The sequence below is a fragment of the Mesoplodon bidens genome, assembly GCF_964165515.1.
Source record: "Mesoplodon bidens genome assembly, chromosome: 13".
In the NCBI taxonomy this organism is placed as follows: domain Eukaryota; kingdom Metazoa; phylum Chordata; class Mammalia; order Artiodactyla; family Ziphiidae; genus Mesoplodon; species Mesoplodon bidens.
Window position 1 is genome coordinate 44451111 of NC_138169.1, and position 24506 is coordinate 44475616.

Consider the following 24506-nt stretch of genomic DNA (forward strand, 5'->3'; position numbering starts at 1 on the left):
TCACAATCAGAACAGAAATGAAAATAAAAGATAACCTGCACCACAGATGCTTAGTAGGGTCCATTTACATTTCAAAGTCCTCTGTCTATGGTATTCTTAAGTATGGTACCACTAAGGTTTGTCAGAGCTACAGAGACACTTCAATTAAGGCTGTGTGGTAGAGCCCTGTGTAAATTAATTAGTTGAGGTCGCTCAGATTTTCTAAAAGCGACTGTCTAAAACAGGCTCAGAGAGATGCATGATTTGTGGGAAATTAGAACCTAAATACAAGTTCTTAATCAATTCTTCTTGCTTTCCTATTTCAATGACATTTTCTGTAATGATAAGTAAGTCCATGAAAATATTACTACCAAAAATTTTACTTGCTTTCAATTAGAGGTAACAGAAGGGACTTTGAATTTTGCTTTTGATTTCAAGTTTTATTTCAGATTTAATCTAGACTTATTGGCAAGAGTTTTCATATGATAACTATGATGACCTTGATCCATATTGACAGGAGATGAGTCTATATTGGAAATTCACATATATTACGACTAAAGCAGCTATCTAGTAATTTCTATATACAATGGCATAATAAAAATATGGATTTCATGCTCCTGTCTTGAAACTCTACCTGCTAAATCTGTTCATTATAATTTTGCTAAATATTAAAGTTTGACATGTCTCAGCAGAGATAATATTATAGCCATTTCTTTGATTCAAAATACTAAGTAGATGATAGCTGTAAATAATTTTTAAAAGCAGTAGAATCAGATATTTGGTAAATATGATTTTTCAACATAAGTAAAATGTAGGCAGAAAATTGTAAAAATTAATTGTGTGATGGTTTCCACTGTAAGTGAAAAATGAAAGCTCTCTGATGTTTTCAAGAGATCGGGAGCCTTCCAATTATGTACATAAGAGATTCGTGAGCTCTTCTGTAATCCTAAAATAAAGTCCCTACAGTTTCATTATAGGGACAGTGAAAAATTCATACTTATTGTACAGTAGAGATCATTTAGAGACTTTTTCAACTGCAGCGTGGAACAGTGTTTCAAGAGCACAGACGCTGTGTGTACAAATGTATCTTTTGAGATCCTACCATTGAGAAGAGGCTGTCCTTCGAGCACATCCTGGGACAAGACTGCACTGTAAACATCTTCAGGAAATCCAGTCTTGCATAATGCGATCTCACCAGAAGCCTCCACAGACGCCTGCAACACAAGGACAAAAATGTGTGCGGTGATTGCCACCTCCTTCAACCGAGAAACATCCCACTTGGCATAAAGCCTTGCTTTTCCCACCATTTTGTACAAATAACCCCTTTGTTTTCAGAGTGGTTGCGATTAGAGTGTAGAGGTCAAAGGGTTAATCTTTTTGATAACTACGGTAGAAGAAACAAATCCCACTTGTCCAGTAAAATCTAAATAATACACATTCCAGGTTCTTCTAAGGACTGAACATTTCCATTAAAATGGTCATTGTGAATGAAAAACTCAAGTGAAGCAGGAGGTGGGGGGACAGCCCAAGAGTTTTGAGGCTCCACAAATCACCGTCACTAACTTAACTTCGCAAGAAACATGTATACGTTTGAGTATACTGATTTTTATATTCTCGTCTAATTCTCTATGAAGTTTGTTTCAATATACCCTTGAATTAAAAAACAAAATTTCAATATACTTACTGCAGGATATAGAGTGTCTTATACCAAGTAAAACCAGTCAATCGAAAGTATATATTTCTCTAGACTCACAGACACAGATAAAAAACAAACTTATGGTCACCAAAGGGGAAAGGCAGGGGAAGGATAAATTAGGAGTTTGGGATTAACAGATACACACCACTATATACAAATTAGATAAAAAACAAGGACCTACTGTATGGCACAGGGAACTATATTCAATATCTTCTAATAACCTATAAGGGAAAAGAATCTGAAAAAAATATATATATACATATAAAACTGATCACTTTGCTGTACACCTGAAACTAACACAACATTGTAAGTCAACTATACTTCAATTTTTTTAAAAAGGTGTATCTTTCTCTAATTTGATCAAGGGCAAGAACACATTAAAAATGTAAATAAAAATTAATATAATTATGTTTCCTTTTTATACTTAAAAATGAGAAAGTCACTCTCTCTTGCCGTGTTCTTCTGTCTCATCACATACACAGCTAACTACCCAGTGGGCTGAAATCTCCATCATACCAAGTGCTATCCACCTGCCGCCACCGTCCCCACCCCAAGTTAATTTCCCTACTTCCTACTGACATCATCACAGGATGATTAAGCCTCAGTAGAACTCATGCAGCATTTACGTTAATTATAAAAATCTTTACCCGGCCCTGATGGGGATCCAAATACAGGAGCAAGAGAGTGGACAGAAGCTGCCTGAAGGAGGGATTTCAAAAGCTCCAGGGCCAGCCTTAGGAGCAGTCTGCACTGGGGAGGAGAACCAGAAATTGGGACGAAGGAGAAAGGGAGGTCCCAGAAATAGGGAGACCTCAAAACAGTTGTCTGAATGAAGCCATACAGCACAGCTTCACAACTGAAGGACTTCCTGGATGATGCATGGGAAGTATTGCAAATACTGAAGTTGCAAGAATCCAGACTAATCTAGTATTTAAAGGATTCTTTTCAGATCCGAGAAAATCAAGAGAAAAGGACATTTGGACTTTGTTAAATCTCACACAGTATCTAATCTCAAAAACGTATTTGGAGCAACAGTGAGATATTAGGTCACACCCATCAAATTAGCAAACAATATTGAGTCTGTTAAGGGCAAGAGAAGATTGTCTCAAGTCAAGGATACAGAGCAATCAACCCCCTTACACAGGTATCACCTTGGAGTGCAATTTGGAAAATCCTAGTAAAGGTAAAAGTAGACATATCCTACATGGCAGGTATATTCCCTGGGAAACTCTCCCATGGGCGCCCCTGTCAACATGTGCAGCAATGTTCACTGCAGCATGGTTGTAACTGCAGGACCTAGAAACTGCCTAAACGCCCATCAATAGGAGAAATGGACCAATAAATTTTCACTTAGTCAAAAAAAAAACCATTAAAGTGGAAGAATTGGAGCTACATCTATCCACAAGGTTCCATCTCAAAACAAATACTCAGTTTCTTTAACTTTCATGTAAGGTTGAAAGAAAAATTTAATTATAAATCAACCCAGAAACGACTATTATCTTTAGTAAGTTCAGAAATCTATTCATACGACATCCCACATCCAGACTGGCAACAAGGTGCACTGCAGTCTAAATCGTGCAAACAAAAACCAAAAATCCAAATCATGATTGATGACTGTTTTTATATATAAGGTATGAATTCAAAGGCTAATGTACAACATACATATGTAGTAAGAATATAAAAATATACAAAGTAGCGATAAGCACCAAATTTAGGAGAGTCGCTACCCCGGGGGGAAGGTGAGTCAGGAAAAGCATCAGGAAGAATCCTACAGGCAGCTTTGATTTTATTTGTCATAATTCATTTCTTTCTAAAAGAACCTAAAGCAAACAGGGTAAAATGTGAAGGTGTGCACAGACATGTGGGTGCAAAGTATATCATTCCCTGTATACCCTGCCTGCTCTACATATTTCAAAGTGAGAAAGAGAAAATCGCTAGGACTCTCTGAGAAGTAAGAACTTGGGCCTCCAACAGCCATCGAGTTTGGGACACAGGGTGATATTTTGCTACTTGCCAGCTGCAAACATCCAGGCATTTATACTGGCCCTGGCAAAGAGCAAGCTCTTCTAGTTAACTTTTAGCTAACTTTTAAAACAAACAAAGGGAAGTCCCAAGTTCGCCATATAAGTTGGACCAATGTGTTCTACATCTGTGTCCCAGTGACAGGTTAGGGGTTAAGGGGCCTTTTTACCTCCAGCCTTCCCGCTACAGAGGGGAGCCGTGGTGGGGATCCAACCCCAAGAGGTAGATGGGAACAGAGCTCGGAGGGGGCAGCTGGCCAGAGACAAACAAGGGTCACATTCCATCCTGTGGGTGGTAGGGTTAGGGCAGCGTGTGGTTTTCTAGGTGAACTCTCAGAGGGCAATGAAGTCTACAGACTAGAGGGAAACTGTCATCTCTTCTTTAACTCCATTCCTAGTGTCTTGTTTTCTCGTGGATCTGCCCTAAGGGAGAGGAATAAGCAGCAACGTGCTCCCCATCCGAACCCACAGGAATGGGATTTCAAGGCCACATCAAGTCCATCCGTAACACCGTGAATGTTCATCTCTGAGCTTCCGTCTCCGCCTTATCCCAGAAAAGGGAACTCCTGTCCCCCTTCTCCTTATCAAGGAAAAGAGCATCTACTACCCGCATAGGGTGGCTATGAGAATTCCTGAAACCGTGTTTGTAAAGCACATCTCTAACAAATGCTGGCTACCAATATTAAACAGCCATGGGCGTCCTGTATTACTTTATGAGATTTTCATATTTTTAAACAACTGAAACTTTTCTGAAGTCTTCTTCCCCAAGACAAAATGGACCCACAAAATAACATGCTATTATTATTCTATAATGTGTTTTCTTTTTTTTTTTTTTTTTTTGCGGTACGCTGGCCTCTCACTGCTGTGGCCTCTCCCGATGCGGAGCACAGGCTCCGGACGCACAGGCTCAGTGGCCATGGCTCACGGGCCCAGCCACTCCGTGGCACGCGGGATCCTCCCGGACTGGGGCACGAACCCGTGTCCCCTGCGTCGGCAGGCGGACTCTCAACCACTGCGCCACTAGGGAAGCCCCTATAATGTGTTTTCTTAAAAACAAGCTCCATAAAATTATTCAAGTATATATTTCTCCCTATTAATTTATTATTAATTTCCCCTCTTAATATTCAGTCCAGGAATAACAAAATTAACATGTTCCTAAAGCAGACAGGAAGCACTGAAATGAATACAATCTCCAAACAGGTCTTTTGTAGATGCGTGGATATCTCATCTAATGCTCACAGCAACCTTACAAAACAGGGGCTGGGACTAAGTCTGGGATCATGCGAGACCCCGGAGCTGGTGACACAACCCATCCAGGGAAGCCAACTCCAACTCATGAAGCCTCTAGTGCCAACAGCTTTTTGGACATTGAAAGTTTTGTAGTCTCACCCATAATGCTTCAACATTCTCCAACATTCATTCTCAACCCGGGGTAGTACTGCCCCCTCAGGGGACATCTGGCAACATCTGGACACATCTGTCATTGAAACTGGAAGAGGGGATGCCACTGGCTTTTAGTGGCCAGAGGCCAGGGATGCTGCCAACCATTACACAATGCCCAGGACAGCCCCTACCACAGAGAATTAACCAGCCCCAGATGTCAATAGGGCCAATGGTGTGACACCCTGCTCCACAGCGACCCAGAAAACCAGTGACCATTACTCTTAACACCCCCAGCAGTGCGGAGCTCTCTATCTATCCCAACAGCCCAAGAAACTCTTACTGGAACGTTCTCCTTTTCCAAAAGCCCAAAGCCAGCTCCTGTGGCTTCCCCCCGACACTAACTCATCCTCCTGCGGGGACCAGGAGGAGGGCTCCAGAAGTTCAAAGAGAGGAAGCCTCCTCTCAGAAAGTTCCGTGGGGCTTCCCTGGTGGCGCAGTGGTTGAGAGTCCGCCTGCCGATGCAGGGGACACGGGTTCATGCCCGGGTCCGGGAGGATCCCACATGCCGCGGAGTGGCTGGGCCCGTGAGCCATGGCCGCTGAGCCTGCGCGTCTGGAGCCTGTGCAACGGGAGAGGCCACAGCAGTGAGAGGCCCGCGTACCGCAATAAAAAAAAAAAAAAATTCCGTGTACAAGGAGGGGGCAGTGAATCGCATGCATTTTCCTAACTTGAATAACGTAGGCCTCAGCACCCGGGTTCTGTAAAGGGCCAGAGAGTGAATATTTGAGGCTTTTCAGGTCACAGGGTCTCCACTGAACCTACTCGGCTCTGCTGCCGAAGTGCAAAAGTGGACAATCAGTAGATGAATAAACATGGTTCTGGTCATTCACATAAAACTTCATTCATGGACATCAAAATTGAAATTTCATATAATTTTCAAGGGTCAAAAGTTATTATTATTCTTACGATTTTTTTAAAAAAGCATTTAAAAATGTGAAAAAGATTCTTGGCCATACAAACTCAGGCACCAGGACTGAAGTTTGTGGATCCCTGGAATAGGACGCTAAGTTTTATAAAACACCACCATCTCGCTTAATTCTCACAATAGCCCCCGAGGGGACTGTAATTATCCGAATTTTACAAATAAGCAAACAGATTCTCCCTCAGAGGTGAATACCCAGGACCTCACCTCCAGGAAGAGGAAAAGGCAAGATTCTAATCCTCTAGTCTTGCCAAGTAGGACAAATAGTTACCATTCTTTGCAGAAACATGTATTGAGTGTCTACTTGCCACGGGAAACAGGAGGAAACACAGCCCTGCACTTAGGAAGTTCAAGGCTTCAAGTGAGAGCAAAATAGAGATAATTGCAATAGAAAGTGGCAGTGAGGTAGAGGGATGCAGAGGGCACGGGGAGAGCCCGGGGCAGGGACCTGGGGGCCTCCCAAGCCGAGCCCAGGAGGAGTCAGGCAGTGGGGGGCAGGGAAGCCATCCCAGGCAGTCACTGCTTGAGCCAGAACAAGGCAGCAAGAAACAGCACACTGCCTGGGGAATTACAATGAGTTCAGTGTCACGGGAGTCCAAGAAGCAAGGCAGGGAGTCAAAAGTTGAGGCTGGAGAGTTAGACAGTGTTAGATCATAGACGGCTGGGGGCTTGGGGTTATCCTGTTGGCTGTGGGGAGCCAGGCACACATTTTCAGCACAGGCAGATCGTGTTTGATAGAGAATTCTCTGATGCTTCGTGGGAAGTGTGTGTGTCTTGTTGGGGGGCAACAAGTGACAGGTTGGCGACAGTTAGGGCACAGACTTGAATCAGGCAGGGGCTGCGGGAATGAGAAAGGGGCGATTGTATCAATATGCAGACAGTTAAAATTGATTCCTCTGCAGGGACTCGAGTGGAAGGGAGGGAGGGGAGGGAGGGAGGAAGGAGGTTTTGCCCTCCTCCTCCGTGTTTCCAGCTGAGTGACCGTGGACATGAGTGGCACAAGCTAAGAAAGATAATCGCAAAATTATAACGTCAGGAACAAAGTGCTAAAGCAGCAGAATGGGATGATAAATCTGCCTGTAGAAATCAAAGAAGACTCCATAGCTACAGTGACATTTAGGCTCTGCCTTTAAAGATGATTAAAATTTTGCCAGGAGAAAGAGGAGGAAGTGGAAAAGGGCATCCCAGGCAAAAGGTACAGCACAGACAAAGGCCTTGTTGATTTATATTGAGCGCGCAGTCAACCCAAACAACCCAGGTCTTTTTTACCAGGCAACTGTTAATTACTGGCTTCCAGTATCTTTGCTCTGACTTGGGGCCCTGAGGGGTAGCAATTACATTTAACCCTCCAAGACTTGATCTCGATAAATTAATAATCCCATCCAGATTTAGTCATTCCTCCCGGCTGTCTGGATCACCCCAATGTCTTCATAATGATGCTACTCAGATGCTAAAGACAGGGCATGACACATGCCCAGACATGACCCTTCCCACTGACCCAGAGCCATAAACCAGGCTCTGAAGAGGGACAGCCCAGACTTTCAACACACCAGACTGCCTGAGTTTGAATCCTGCCCATCACTTACTACCTGGGAGACCTAAGAAGTCCCAGTTCCCCCATGTGTACAATATGGATATTGAGACAGCCCCCACGCACAGGGCAGGTGTGAGGATCAAACGAGATCATGTGTAAAGCACTTAGAATAGTGTCTGGCACATGGTTATTCAGGGTATTAGCCCTGAGTAATATCAGTATTGATACTATGATGACAACATGGTCCTACCTCGTACATCTGTCCTAAAGCCCAGTCATTCCCAACTTACTCGGCATAGCAAGTAATCTGGGACATTCACCAAAAATTCTGATTCCTGGGTCCCAACCCAAGACTCACTAACACAGAATCTTAAGAGCTGTGGTGGATAAATCAGTATGTTTAACAAGTGCCCGTGCAGCACTGGGCAGCCACACATCCAACCCAATACCTCCATCTCCCCAAACCTTTCTGAACTCCAGATATGGGCATGCCTACCTTTCCACCCTAGTCTCCAAGTTGAATAACTTTGCAACAAAAGGGAATAAAGAAACAATTATTTTTTTCTGTTCTGAACAAGTCCATGCTGTCTTCTAGTTACTGCGTACATCTGAAAATGAAAATGGCAAGCCAACTTTTCCTCATTACTGGCTGGAGAATTCTGCCCCAGGTCAGCATGGGGCCCTCTATTCTTTTGTTTGAACACCACATTTTCTGGATTTGGCTTTTCTTTTTTTTTTTTTTTTTTTTTTTGCGGTACGCGGGTCTCTCACTGCTGTGGCCTCTCCCGTTGCGGAGCACAGGCTCCGGACGCACAGGCTCAGCGGCCATGGCTCACGGGCCCAGCCACTCCGCGGCATGTGGGATCTTCCCGGACCGGGGCACGAACCCACGTCCCCTGCATCGGCAGGCGGACTCTCAACCACTGCGCCATCAGGGAAGCCCTGGCTTTTCTTTTAATTGGGACATTAACCCATCCCCAGTCCCTTAGTAATTCCCCTGTTCTCCACGATTTTTCCAAGATGAAAGCAGTGGGCAAGTCCTCCTGGCCCACCAGGATGAAATTCACGCTGGCCAGAGGATCCCCACTCATTTAGTGCTGCTCTGCGTGTTCATACAACCAGCTCACCTGTCCTGAGTTTCAATTTCCTCTTACAAGTATTTGCTCTACTCTTCCCAGGCTGAAGATCGACCTCCTTGTCTAAAAAGGACAAGCATAAGTGGGGCGGAGAAGTTCTGCGGGCCTGTTAGGATTGGTCTGTCTGTTCCGGTTCTGAACCCACAGTGACATCGCTTTTTATTCTCATTATGATTTTTCCCATAGTCTCAGTACCACGAGCTTTCAAGCTGAGTCCACTACTCTTTGAGGTTCCTATTACCGTGTTTCTTTTTTAGTCTTCCTTGGTCACTGGCTCTGCTTTCCAATTTCCTCCAAGTCACTCCTGAATCCAAGCTCTTAAAATAGTCCACCGAAGCCAGAGTGGACCTTTCCATCCCCCTCTTCTTCCTGATCAAGATCAGTCATGGTGACTGGCTCAACGTTTCACAGCTGAAAGCAGCCCAAACCTAATGGAACCTTTCTCTACCCTTTCTGGCTCTGAAGACAGCCTACCTAAAACCTAGGCTCTGCTGATTATCATAAACTCTTTAAGTTTAATCAATTGAATGTTTGGGCTCCCTCCACCCCCCCACCAAACATCGATTTCTTCCTTTTTTCCCTTTCAGATGGTCAGAATCTACTAACAAGTAAAGTACTGAGAAGGTAGATGACCAAATGCAGGCCACAAAGCTGGAAAACTCTTTTTGCTTTATATGTCTGGTTCCCCTTATTCTTTACGGAAACAAAGGCAGGAATGTGTGTAGTAGTTAAGACTGGGCCTCCAAGCAAACCTGATTAGGTTTAAATCCTGGCTCCCCTCTGGCTACCTATGTGACCTTGACAAGCATTATAAATTTATCTGTGCCTCCACCTCTTGCATAATAATAATAATATGGAGAAGAAGAAGGGGGGAGGGGAAGGGGGGAGGAGAAGAAGAAGAATAGTAGTACTGGTCTCATAGGATTGCTATGAAGCATAGCAACAATACCCGATTCACCATAAGACAAGGGTTAGCTATTGTCATGATATTGTTGGGGTTTTTTTGTGAAGACTTTTATCTCTTTGCTACATAAATACCCGAGAAATATTTTTAAAGAATTTTGTGAAGTAGGAATACTGAAAAGAAACCAAGGTGATGCACTGTTGGTGGGTATGTAAATAGATACAGCCACTATGGAGAACAGTATGGAGGTTCCTTAAAAAACTAAAAATAGAATTACCATATGACCCAGCAAGCCCACTACTGGGCATATACCCAGAGAAAACCATAATTCAAAAAGACATGCACCCCCAATATTCACTGCAGCACTATTTACAATAGTCAGGTCATGGAAGCAACCTAAATGCCCATCGACAGACAAATGGATAAAGATGTGGTATACATATACAATGGAATATTACTCAGCCATAAAAAGGAACGAAATTGGGTCAGTTGTAGAGACGTGGATGGATCTAGAGACTGTCATATGGAGTGAAATAAGTCAGAAAGAGAAAAACAAATATCATATATTAACACATATACGTGGAATCTAGAAAAATGGTACAGATGAACCGGTTTGCAGGGCAGAAATAGAGACACAGAAGTACAGAACAAACGTATGGACACCAAGGGTGGGAAGTGGTGGGGGGGGGTGTGCTGGTGTGATGAATTGGGAGATTGGGATTGACATGTATACAGTGATACGTATAAAACAGATAACTAATAAGAACCTGCTGTATAAAAAATTAAAAAAAAAAGAAACCAAGGTGACAAAGAATAAAACTTCATTCACAAACATGTACAAAAGAAAACAAGTGAAATTCCTTTCATAACAGGTGATGTGTGGGTGTGGGTGGGTAGCGGTGGTGGGGGGGGCAGCTCTGATGATGCTTTTATTATGCCTGTATGTCTTCCAAACAATATAAGCAAATATAAGCAATTAGTGAAGACACTTTTAAAGCAGTTAGTGGGGTACATGGTAATAGAATAATGGAACCCTTCAAGACCAATTCTGCATGACTAATTTTTTTTCAATGCTTAAATCCAATTTATCACCATACATTTGCCAGATTCTCTACATTTCACAGGATTCCATCCATGACGTGGGAGGCTATGTTAAGAAGATTATTCAAGAGCTAGTGCCACTCTTTAAAGATCTTTCTCTGCATAAGTCATGCCACTGACAACACTTTGAATTTCATACCCCTGGAAATATGCAGAAGTTTAACCCTGGACTTTGATATTTTTGTTTTGTCACATACTGTCCTGGAGAGAGAGCACAGCGTTTTGAACAGGTTAACTCTTTCTTGCCTTCATAATACAACCTAGACCACCTTAGGTGCAGGGGTCACACTGCCCCCTGTGACCCACCTCGTGTCCATCTTTATTTCAATTCTGTTATTAGTACAGGTCCTTGAATATCTCTGGTATCAGTACTTTTATTTTTTTCTGATTTTCATTTCTTTTAATCAAGTAAGGACAAAGAGAGTCAAACAGCGGTGTTGATGCTGGTCCAGGAACCTGACAACCGTGCTGACCTTGAACTCTGAGCTGGAAGACAGCACTGCAGTACAAACGCTTGACAGGCAAAAATCAGAGTGCCTCATCGGAGATGCAGTTTAGAGTGTGGACTTCTCAGGAGTTGAACCTATCAGACCTTAGGACCACATACAAACATGCAGCAAGTCAAGTCCACAGAGGTCTGTGCGGTCGCTGATCTCTTCAGCCCCTGTGAGGGGAGGCTTCCTAGGCATCAAGACTTTGTGGAATGGAGTCTCAAAAGACAGACAGGAGTTTACAATAAGCATCTGGATGTTTAATGTCAGGGGTAGCAACACTACACCTACAGATTAACTTGGCTTATAAAAGTATAACATAATCATGAGACAGTGGCTCCGGCAGTTATGCAATTAAACTGCCACTGAAAGTTCCAGAAGTGCCTACAGCAATTCCAGTAGACGTGGCCAATCCTGCCTTTGATTGATTTTGCCCCATCAGTTCATTACACTCAGCAGAGACTGCAACATGCTTTTACACAAGGTTCAAAATATCATCAAGTAGTAGAGTATGTAGCATCAGACTGTGGTTATAATCAACTTGGAAATTAACTAAATACACTGAATATTGGTGGTTGCTAATATTTACTGAGTGCCTAGGAACGGTGCTACAATGCTTTCCATGAATATATCTCAACAATCTTTACAACAACCCTACAAGGTAGGTACTATTACTACTGCTGTTTCGCAGGCAAGGAAGCAAACTGAAGGGAAATCGCCATGGGTCATTTAGCTAGTCAATTTAGGGATGATATTCAAACCTACACCAAAAGGCTTTGGGGACCACTGTTAGCCACTGCCCCATCTCACACACACACACATGCACGCACACACTCACACAAACAAACCATCAGGAAGCATCCTAAGACATTGGCTAAAGGCTGGAAATTGTCCTATAACAATTAAGACCAAGTGACAAATCTACCTGCTGCCACTGTGAATTTTTTCCTAAAATATGATTCTCAAATATGATTGTGATATACGTTAACAGAATAATTACAGTGTTTCTGTTCATCATGTGAAAAAAACGGAGAGAAGACATCAGGTCAAACTTTTATAAACATCTTGTTTTTTAAGTCATCCCACTCCCCACCCTACTCGGCCTCCACCATAATCAACCCCAAACTCTTCTAAAAGCACACATGGAAAATTATCAGTAAATACCCACCATGGTGAGTATATTCATTTTCAGTAGGCGATATATCGATGAGGGCATAATTACAGCCTGTGATAGACTCTTTGTACACTTTCTGTACCCCACACTCCTTGGTCTTCATGTACAATTATGTCCGTTTCATAAAACCTGGAACATGATTTCACTTTTTAAAAATGGTTACCAGTGCTTCTAGTCCCTGTAACTCTGATTTAATTTGAATAGCTGGCCATGGTGATGATTTATCTAATTCTGAGTCCTTGATGAGATAATTATCAAGACAATTATACCATTATTCTTGTGAGAAAATCACATTCACAGCACAGCCTCCAGAAATGTGCTGCCATGAAGAGGGCTCTGTCAATAACGTCAGAGTTCCAAGCCATTCCTGAACCTGCTCCCAAAGCAGCACCCTGCCCGGCGGTGTTCTAGGTTAAGCCATGAAGAAGCCAGTGCACCAGCCCTGCATGCTAACCCACAGGTTACAGGGCTAATATCACCAGTTCCAGGTTCAACTTGGGGGGACTGAAGACTAGCATTTCTTCCACCTATGGTTATCTTGAGTAGTTTAAGTCTGGCATTTGGACAATTGCACTGTATAACCTGTAGAGGGGGAGTGCATCTTCCCTTCTCGAAGCTTCTTTCCGTGTGGAAGGAACTCTGCTTTTCTAATACTCTCATCTGTTTCTACTCCACCTGTCAGTCAGGCTCTGAACAGCAGTTCTCAAAGTGTGGTCTCGGGATCCCTATGGGTCCCCAAGATCCTTCCAGGGAAACTGAAAAGGCAAAACTACTTCCATAATATAACAATATTCTTACCCTTTCCACTCGCATTCTCTCACGAGTGTCAAGTGGAGTTTTCCAAAGGGTGAGTGATGTGTCGTACCTTCACAGAGTAAACGCAGAAGCAGATACAGGAAACCCACTGTCTTCTATTAAGTCAGACATGGAGATGTGCAAAAATACAAAAGCACAATGCTACTCTTCCTACTAATTTCGTTGTTCTGCTTTGGAAAATATAGTTATTTTTCATAAAAATTGGTATTTGTGTTACATAATGGGTTTAATACTTTTAAATGAATTAAATCAATACCATACAATTTCCTCAGTTTAATTTCTAATATGCTAAACAACGGTAGATATTACCCACATTATAGAAGCTCATTGGGGCACTTAATGATTTTTAAGAGTATAAAAGGGCCCTGAGACCAAGAAATGTGTGAACTGCTACCCTAGAGAGAAGAGGGACGAACTGAACTTATCTAAAAGCTGAATTCGAAATAACAATCTCGGCACCTGGTGCCCGGCTCTGCCCCCTACTCCTCCCACCTGGGAGTCGCAGGTCCACAGAGAACAAGCGTGGTGATCTCATTTTCCACGCTGGAAGCTCACAGATCCCCTGCAGCACTTATAGATGGGGGGCAGCACCACCTGCAACTGAGTGAGCTTCTCTATGGAATTCTGGGGTTCCATATTGGCAATAGACAAGCCCACGGATAAAGGCCATGCCTTCCAGCCCAGATCTCACCAGAACCATGGTGAGATTCTCCTTTCCTAACTGTTGACTCTTATGGCTTCTATTTCACTCTGTTCAGAACCTGGTTCAGGGAGGAGAGGTCCCATTTATTGGGCCCCTTCAAAGACTTAGGCATTTGGTGTACTCTCTGGAGACTTTGAGAAATAATAAAAAAAGGAATCCAGTGCTGGGGAAGAAAACAGTCCCGGAGGCACTGGGGTTCTGGGCAGGGGAGAAAGGGTGCTTTCCTAGGGCCCTGCCTGTTTTTCAACTTGGTGGTTTGTAGTCTTGATTGTGCAGTGTGGTGGGTTTTTATAGTTGGGCAGGTAGCTTTTAACATCAAGAGGCTTTAGTTCCTAAACCACAGGGTATTTTGATCGTGATGTGTGACCACAACTTACGGTGGTTATTCTCTAGGAAAGTGCTTGTTTACAGAGGTAGGGCCCAGAGCAAAGACAGTGGGCTTCAGGGAAGGCCATGGACCAAGGAGACAGGCCACGCGGTGACCTTAGCCAAATGGCAAAGGCCTTTGGGTAAGGGCTGTAGCAGCATGGCCTTGATAAAGGTCTGAGGCAGCTCAGGACTGCTGGGGGTGCCCGTGAATGAGCAGAGACAGCTGAGGCACAGAAAAAGGGGATTATTTCAACATCTCCTGCCTAAAGACTAGTGAGCAGAACAATATTTGCTATTTTTAAATGGCAGTGAACTCAAGAGCCTTGTGGAGGTTCTCACTTCAAATTATGAATGACAGGTCTAGGAGGGCAGCACTGGATTGTCTGCCTCTAATTCTGCTCTGCATTCGGAGGCCAAAGAAGGCACATCTTGGCTTCTTGTAACCTGACCACAGGCTCAAGGGCCAGCCTCCACCAAGCAGTCTGGACTGATCTTTATAAACTGAGCAATCTTCCCCTGCAGATGGCCTTTTTTGGCCAAAGCAACCCCACAGCAAGTGGTGAGAGACAGAAAACACCTGCTCCCAAGACAGTGCATCCCCCAGTCATCTACCCAACAGAGCCCACACTGGGGACAGCGGCGGGCTGACAGCCTCAAGGGGCTCACAGGGGAAGGCCAGGTAGAAGGTTTGAATGTGCTGGTTGCAAATCAAAATTCATCTGGGAGAGGCTCCCTGTGGGAGGTTAAATTAAGCATTCTCTATTTATCTGGGGGGAGGGGACCCACCTATGCCTTCTGTGTTTTCTTTCAGGAAGCTGGCATTTGAGATACTGCCACCTATGTGCAAGGTTCAGAAATACCCCCGGTGGCGATCCCCATCTTTTCGGAGGTGCCCTTCCTTCTCGTCTAGCATATTCTGTCTCTGTAAGTCTCCATTTCCCCTTTGACCTCTGTGTTTAGTTCAAAGGTCACGACTTACAGACAAGAGGCTTAGCCCCATTAGCATTGAGGAAAGACTCAACCAGGGAAGGTTCTTGCCACCCATGGTGGGTCCTTCCCTCAGATGTCACCCGCTTCCTATCATGGTCTTTGGGACATTTAAGAACAGGCTCTGGGGTCATAATGTCGCCTAGAAAAACTTTCCTAGGATCAGGATTGGTTTGCTTTCCAACTTTGTAGGCTGCACAACTACAGGCATACGCAGCTTTATTGCACTCTGCAGTTACTGATTTTCTTTTTTACAAATGGAAGGTTTGTGGCAACCGTGCATTGTCAGATGACGGTTAGCATTTTTTAGCAATAAAGTCTTTTTTTTTTTTTTTGCTGTACGCGGGCCTCTCACTGTTGTGGCCTCTCCCGTTGCAGAGCACAGGCTCCGGACGCGCAGGCTCAGCGGCCATGGCTCACGGGGCCCAGCCGCTCCGCGGCACGTGGGATCTTCCCAGACCAGGGCACGAACCCACATCCCTTGCATCGGCCGGCGGACTCTCAACCACTGCGCCACCAGGGAAGCCCTAAAGTCTTTTATGATGAAGGCATGTACATTGCGTTTGTAGACATAATGCTATTGCACGCTTAAAAGACCACAGTATAGTGTACACATAACTTTTATATGCACTAGGAAACCAAAAAATTTGTGACTCCATTTACTACGGTATTTGCTTTATCACACTGCTCTGGAATCTAACACACAGTATCTCCGAGATGTGCCCACGCTGCTGTGACCATCTTGCGTGCCGCATTAGGTTTGAGGACTCTTTATAAAGTAAAGCTATTGATCGTCCAAGACTTCATGAAGTTGGGAGCAAGACTGTCCTGAGAGAGTCCATCTCTCCCTCTGAGGGTGACTGCCACTCTTTGGGATGAGCACACACTTGATGGGTAAGAACATAATAAACTCAATGGTTAATTCAAACTCTGCAGAAGGTTTAGTGGAACCCTTACTCCCTCCTTCCATATAGAGCTACACGAGCAACGTCCCACCTCCACCCACCCCCCAACCTCTGTCAATCTTTCTGATCAGTTTGGATGAAACGACTGGGCACACAGAGCCTGGTCCCTTCCTCACCTCTTTTCTGTTGGGAGCCCAGCCTCCTTCCACACCGCAAATGTTGCTATGCTGTAGATGACCTTAAAACAGCAGGATCCCTAGGTGGGAAGCTGGCTCTCATCCAGCACCACTAAAGATGGGAGGTGGGTACAGGGGGAGGGGAATTAATTCAGCGACCCTATGTATGTTCTACCCTCGTCTTTCTCAGTAATAAAGGTTGTATTGTGGTTCTCTATCTGCTGACTCTTTTGTCTTATTTATCCAGAACTTAGATGGATAAGAAGCACTATTTATTAGGTCTCTTCAAAGACACCAAAATTACCAACAAGGTCTCAACATTACTGAATAGTCAAAGGCCAAGGCTGAAGATCAAAAAGAAGCCAGGCCAAATAACATCCTTAGACCGCCAGCAGGGCCACAAGACCACTAGGATGGCTGGACACTGAGGGCCTGAGAGTAGACAACCAAGTCTCTTCAAGTGCTCGGGGAAGCCCAAGTCCTGGGAACAGAGAATCAAATGTGCCTCTGCATTGCTGGGTGTCTACAGTTCAGGGCCAAGCCGGCTTAAGGTCGGGGGGGGGGGGGGGGGGGAAAGGGCATTCACAGCACTGTCAACCAATCAGTTACCTGCATCTCTTAAAATCACCACTAGGGGTTGTTTGGCCAGAGACAGAAATCACCTACTTCCACAGCAGCCTAGCCTAATACTGGCTCAGTGTTAGATTTTCCCATTCATAAGGCCAAAGGTTGCTCCCTGGAATTGAGATCCTTGAAGTCTTCATTCTAGAGTCCAAATTCTTCTCCTGGTTGCAATCCTACAAAATCTTGAATAGAAAGACTTATCTTGCTCCCCCTGGGTCAGCTCTTGGAGACTTCCAAGGACCTGATTGTTACCAAGGAGAAAGAAATACTCAAACCCTGGGAGGTTCCTAGAGGTGTGCCTTTGGGTTAAGCCAGGCTGCATTTCAGACTTTTGTAAAATGGATGATGATAATGATGCTGACTTATCTCAGGAGCCTGAGGTGAGGATTACATAAGACAATGCAGGCAGCCTGCTTGGCCTGGCACATAGTAAGCACTCCACAAATAACAGATTTAGTCATGAGTCAGCTTTCCAGAAGGCTCACACTCCTTGGAAAGATACTATACAAACCATGACTGAAAACGTTAGGCAAAGAGAATGGGCAACAAATAGCAAGGACAAGCTACAGACGAGTTACAAACTTCATTCCATGGACTAGGGCTCTGCAGACACCGCAAGGAAGACAAAAGGCCAGAACATATATAAAAACACAATCTCCATCGTGTTAGTAACCAAAAGAATACAAATTGAAACCAAAAAGAGATATCATTATGCAGTCCACCAGGTCGTTAAAAATGTTAAAGCTTAACTAGAGTATGTATACTAAGATTATGGAAAAAGAAAAGTATGTACATGGTGCTGGTGGACCAGTTTGAGAACAACTCTTGCAGTAGCTGGTAAAGAAGAACAGGCACGGGCTTCCCTGGTGGTGCAGTGGTTGAGAGTCCGCCTGCTGATGCAGGGGACATGGGTTCGTGCCCCGGTCTGGGAAGATCCCACATGCCGCGGAGCCGGTAGGCCCGTGAGCCATGGCCGCTGAGCCTGCGCGTCCGGAGCCTGTGCTCCGCAACGGGAGAGGCCACAACAGTGAGAGGCCCGCGTACTGCAAAAAAAAAAAAAAAAGAAGAAGAAGAACAGGCACATAACTTGTAACCCAGCAATCCTACTCCTTGGGACATACCCCAGAGCAGACCAGCATTCCATCACTGGGAGCTTGCTGGAGATGTACTGAATCAGGAACTCAGGGGATCGGACCAGGAATCTATGTTTAACAAGCTTTAGGTGATTTTTATATAAGCTAAAATTTGGGAAATGCAGCCCTAGAGTAGCCCTGGCACTTATGACCAGGTGGCATGTACAGGAATGTCTGCAGCAGCAAAATTCTGAAACCAGACACACAGTCCATCAGCAATAAACTGAGTAAGTAAATTGTACCATATTTATAGCATGCAGTGCTCTAGAGCAGTGAAAATGCATACATTATAGCTACACGACTCAGTTGAATGAATCTTACGGACATAATACTGAGAAGAAGGAATCACAAAACATATATTATATATATACACATCTGTGTATATACACACACATATACATACATACACACATATACATGGTACATTTACACATATATGCATGATATATACACGTTTATATAAACATCTCTCTATATATACATTTACACATATATAAAAGGAATGTATACATAGATGATAAAACTATAAAGAAAATCGATGAATAATTATCACAAAAATGAAGATAACAGTTACGTCTGGGAGGAAGGAGGGAAATGGGAACAGTACTCTGGAGACTTTCAAGGCACTGGTAATATTCTATTTCTCAAGCTGTCTGGTAGTTGTATGGACATATTTTGTAAACTTTAATTATTGTTTAAACTGCATATATGCTTTATATACTCCTCTACATGTACCACATTTTACAATGGAAAAAGCTGTTTTAAAAAGTCTATCCTGCCTTAATTTTTTTACCTGCATTCAAATAAATATCAAACCTAGGAACACAGGCTCCGACATCAGGCTACTGGCCTTTGAATTCCAGCTCCATCACTTAACAAAATAACTTTGGGTACATCAGTTTAACCTATCTGTACTTTGGTATCCTCATACTTAATGGAGTACAATTTTTTTGCGAATTAAATGAGTTAATACATGTAAAGTACTTTGAACAGTGCCTGCACATAGTAATTACTCAAAAATAATGCAATATTATTAAGATAGAATGAAACTAAGTTAGATGTAACATTTCCTGCATCTAATCATCAATAAATCATCAACATCTACAAGAACAATGAATCTACCTTCACTCTGTTTTTGCAGATTCTGTACTGGCATCAACCAGTATGATAAGACTACCCTTAACCTTCTCCTCTCTGCTGGGTCCTCATGATCATGTTAAAAACATTCAGAGACTAAGTAACCTACTCTGGTTCCAGGCTAGTCTCAAACACACACACACACACACACACACACACACATACACACACGCATGCTTGTGTCCATAAAAGAACATTAAAGAATTAAATCACAGAAGCAAAGAGACAGACCTAGGAAGACACCAGAATAGCTCCTGTTTGATTACCTGTAATTCCCAAATCAAATTGCTGACAGAATGACACTCCATATATATTCATCCCTTTCCCTAATTGTATCAGCCTAGACAACATCTGTTAGAATTGAAGGAGGAATGTTAAAATATGCGCCCTTCAATTGTGGCTTCCGCATGCCGTCTAAGGGGCACTGGCAGCATTCCATGCAGAGGGACAAGTTATCCCCCGGAACACTGAACACAGAACAGAGCTTCGAACGTATCAAGTACTCAAACTTATTCAAATAATTAAATTACCCCTTGATTATGATTGTGTAAAACGAGGGTAATGATTATACCCCCCAAATCTTCAGTTAAAGATCTTATGTCTTGTTTACCATATGAAAGCACTTTTCTAAATGATGTATATAAATTAACCCACCTACTCTTCCTAACAACCTTATGACAGATACTACTTATTACCCCCATTTTACAAACGGACATCCTGCGGCATAGAAATGCCACACATGCTGTCCAAGTTCACACAACAGCCAAGTGTCAAAACCAGGGCCCCAAACAGGTCGTCCTGCTCCAGAGCCAACATTCTTAACCATTGTACACACCGCCTCGCTAGGCAATCAGCACAATTGGAGAGAGAAAAAAGGACATCCAAAAGCCTATGGCAATCTGTACTTAATAGAGGAAGCATTTGTTTAGAAAAACCAGAAGTTTTCTTTGACAAATGACAGCTACCCACATGTTAAGACCTCCTACTTCATACCAAATACAAAAGTAAATTTCAGATAAGCAAAATATCTCAATGTGGAAATATAAAGAGGTAAGTACAATTTGATACAGCATGATGTTTGAGAAGACTGTGTTTCGAGGTGGAAAGTCTCAATTTATATCTGGGCGTACTCACCAAATTAGTAATCCAGAACCACACCATATGTATATATATTTAATTTATTATATATAATTTACTCCAATATATACAACTTATATATAATATATAATACATATTACATGTTATTATGTATATTATTATATATTATTTATTTTAATTATGAAGAACCAAGACTTCAGAAAATAAGATATCAGAGTCTTGACGATTCTTAACAAATCCATTACATACACAAACATTAGAAAAAGTAACCTCACTGTTTTCCAAAATGCTTTTATTCTAGGCCATAAAATGTTATAAGCTATCTACACATAATCCGTTGTTATCTACACTCAAATATACCACTATCCCCCTTTTAAACAAAGCTCCATTGAGACAGCCTCAAATAAAGGGAAAGACCATAAACCAAATCATGGATTTAATTCGGTTTCATTTACAAGGCACTTAGCTATAAATCAGTTGGTAAATTAAATCAATGGTTATGCGATTCTCCCCAAATGTTCTTAGCTATCTGTCAAACAAAAAAGACAGAACTGTAAATAAAATTTAATGCTGAAAACACAAACACTGTATGTAAACAATTGCTTTTATGGTAGAAAACTATAAGGGCGAAACACAAGTGAAATACCAATTAGATATCAATAAGATAAAGCCACACAAGAGTACAATCTTTCTAAATATTGTAAAGTCCACTCATGTACAAACATAAATAAATTAGAGCTGCCTTGAAAAAAAACAGACCCTGGTGGGCCATTACCTCTGGATATGGATTCCTTAGTCCTCATCCTTATGCACGGCATCCTCCACCTGGATTCTAGCTCTACTCAACACGTATTATAAATGGAGAGAAAAGGCCCTCAGAAAGAAAGCTTGGGACAAGGATGGCGCTCTGCATCCTTCAAGGCAACCTCTCAGATATTTAAAAAAGCTACACAAACATAAAAGAGGATCAACTCTACCCAAAGATGCACTGACCAGCCAGAAAACTAGCAGTCTGTGGTATTGTAACCCCCAACTTAACCTTTTTTAAATTAAAAACAAATCTTGATACTATGTATAAAACAGATAATTAATGAGAACATACTGTATAGCACAGGGAACTCTACTTAATGCACTGTGGTGACCTAGATGGGAAAGAAATCCAAAAAGGGGATAAATATATATCTATGGCTGATTCATTTTGCTGTACAGCAGAAACTAACACAACATTGCAAAGCAACTATACTCCAATAAAAATTAATTAAAAACAAATCTGGGTAGGGCCTCATTGAGAAGTGGGTCGCTAGGAAGCTCAGAGAAGGTATTAAGAAGCATCACTGAGAAGATTAGTCTTAACATCCAAACCTTCTGCTTTAAGACTTCAAGTCAAAAAGATATTTAGTGCTTTGTCTCCATCCTCCTTCTGATATAGGGAAGGGCAAGAAAAGCTATACCTTACTAAATTCCAAATGTCTTTGGTTTTTGGTGAAACAATATTGCCAATTTACCAGAACTAAAGAAGAAGATATCTAGGTAGGAAAATCCACAAAAGGTGTTTCGTGGTTTGACACCATAAACACTGAAGTGACCTTTAGCTGCAATGAAACAGCCTGTTTTTATTTTTGTTTTTAACTCCGTTTTCACCTTCCTTAATCCCCCAGATCCTTCTACAGAGTCCATGAGCCTTTCCAAATTTTGTGACTATTAAAAAATGTATAAGATACAAATATACAGATGATTCTACAAATTGAGTGAAAGATGCCAGCTACAAAACGGCATACAGTGTATGACTTCATAAAGTACGGGAATAAGCTAAACTGATATATGCTATTAGAAGTCAAGTAAATAGTTACCATTGAAGAGATGGCTAAAATTGGAGAGGGTACCCCTGGGATGCTGGAAATGCTGTGTCTTGACTGGGTGCTGATTAAATACTATGATCAATTAATGAACACTCAGCAGGCTATCCACTTATACGTGCACTGTCCCGTATACATTTGATACTTTCATAAAGAGTGAGTGTGTGTGTGTGAAATTTAAATTTTGAATTTCCTGAAATATAATATGAGAAGCAAGACATGAGAACCCAATCTTGGAGTTGCTCTTGTGGGGGTGTATACCAAAGGAGCTGTGAAAGACTAATATTTTGGTTGCACAAAACACACTTTTCTTTACTAACTGGACCAGAAAGCCATAAAGAACGAACTACAGACTTTGAACTGTTGTGTTAACCAATTAAGACAACAAAAGAAAAAAAATTAAAGTAGTCACAGCCTCTGATTTATTAAAGATTTGTGTTAAGCATAGGGATTAAATCATAGCCTTTAACTTAATAAGTTTAATGTTTTTTAAGTGATTTATTTCAGAGTTCACTTAACAGCTCCCCAACCAACTAAGAGACATTTTGTTTGCTATTATAGTCAAGCCAAGTGTATCCACCCACCAACGATAGGTCAAGTTACAAACAAAATAGTTCTAGGCTTTCTGGGCAGCAAGCAAATCAGCGTGTACTCAGTCACGCCACAAAACAGTCACACAAAAACCTGTTGTAGATGTAGACGTATATATTTTTAAAAGATGTCAACTGATTCCATTTGTGGGAGAAGTAATTCAAATTATTCAAACATGGAAAATGTGCCATTAAACATTAAAATACTTTAACACAATGATAGAATCTCTTGAATTTACTTTTACAGAAAAGAACACTGAAAAAACACAGTTTCAAAAAAAAAAAAAAAAAACCCAAAAAACAAAAACAACCATGCGTAGCCTGAGGCTTTCTTGGCTCTTAGAAAGTATTTTAAATTCCAGGATTCACACACAAAAAATTATTTTTTGAGTACTTAACAACACATTATTTGTTGATAAAGACAATTTGAAGAACATCATAAAACTGATTATGAATCATTTACCTAAGATTTTTTTCTTCTTTCTCTAAGGGAACATATTAAAAAAAAAAAAATGAAAATCTTAACCAAGCATTAAATTTTGGTTTCAGATGCCAAAACAAATCAAACTATTTAAGGTCAAAATTAAATAGAGAATGTAACTCAAAAGTTAACTACTTTACAAAAACCTTATAAACTCAGTAGTGAGGAATTGAAATTTCCCTCTAATTCGATATTCATTCCCTGAATATCATATTAAAAGGGTCTCAACCTGGTGGAGGGAAAACACCTTGGGCCTTGCAGTCAGGCTTAACTCTGCTATAATCAGATATGGTTCTACTATGGATTCTCACAATAAATACTCAGACTGTCTGACTCCCTCTTTGATAGTCTCTAAAATGGAAATAAAACCACCTATGTTACAAGGATATAGAAATAATTAACTGAGGTAACATGTTAGTTTCCTTCCCTGCAATTAAACTTATTTCATTTTTAAGGTTTAGTACTACCAGACGTTGGTTTTAAAAAAAATATTTGAAGAGATGACAGCAAATATCTAAAGTTTCAAATAGTTTTATCTGGCATGTGTGCTCTTCTGACTTATATGAATGACCTACTGATTATTACTAAAAACAAAATAAATTGTGAAATGTCTTAGAACTGCATATGGGAAAAAAAAACACTGAAAGGGCATTCCTTAGAATCCTTACTGGAAGCAGTAATACGAAATTCGATACTTTTTTTTTTAATATGTGAACTGTCATTTATATTTTAACCAATTTTATTGTGGTATAATTTACATACAATAAAATGCATCCATTTTAAGAGTATAGTTCAATGAGTTCCAAAAATTATACATTCACCTAACCACCACCATCAAGATCTAGAGCATTCCTGTCACCCCCAAAATTCCCTCATGCCCCTTTGTAACCAATCTCTTGTCTCCATCCATATCTAGCCCCAGAAACCACTAAACTATTTCCTGTCCCTACAATTTAGATTTCCCTTTGCCAAAATTTTACAAATTTTGATATTTAATGCAACAGAAGAAAGTTGAATAAACTCAAAATTTATTTTAATAATGAGGATAAAGAGAGCCATTTCACATTTCTAGTTCCAATAATTTCTGGAATAATAAAGATTCCAAATTATGATCCTTTAATTTTTTTTTTTTTTTTTTTACTAATTCCTTAATCCACCAAAACACTAAATTATATACAGAATGGGGGTGGGGAAACTCCACATGAATGTTTTAAATTATGATGGTCAAGT

At 41.7% G+C, this 24506-nt stretch overlaps 1 protein-coding gene across 1 annotated transcript in view; it reads right to left on the reverse strand.

Moving 5' to 3' along the window:
- Positions 1 to 24506, reverse strand: part of CDH2 (cadherin 2) — a 215836-nt gene that overhangs the window by 184075 nt on the left and 7255 nt on the right. The window contains exon 2 of the mRNA XM_081252082.1: positions 1082 to 1193. Coding sequence (XP_081108208.1) covers positions 1082 to 1193 — 112 coding nt within the window. The remainder of the gene's footprint in view (positions 1 to 1081; positions 1194 to 24506) is intronic.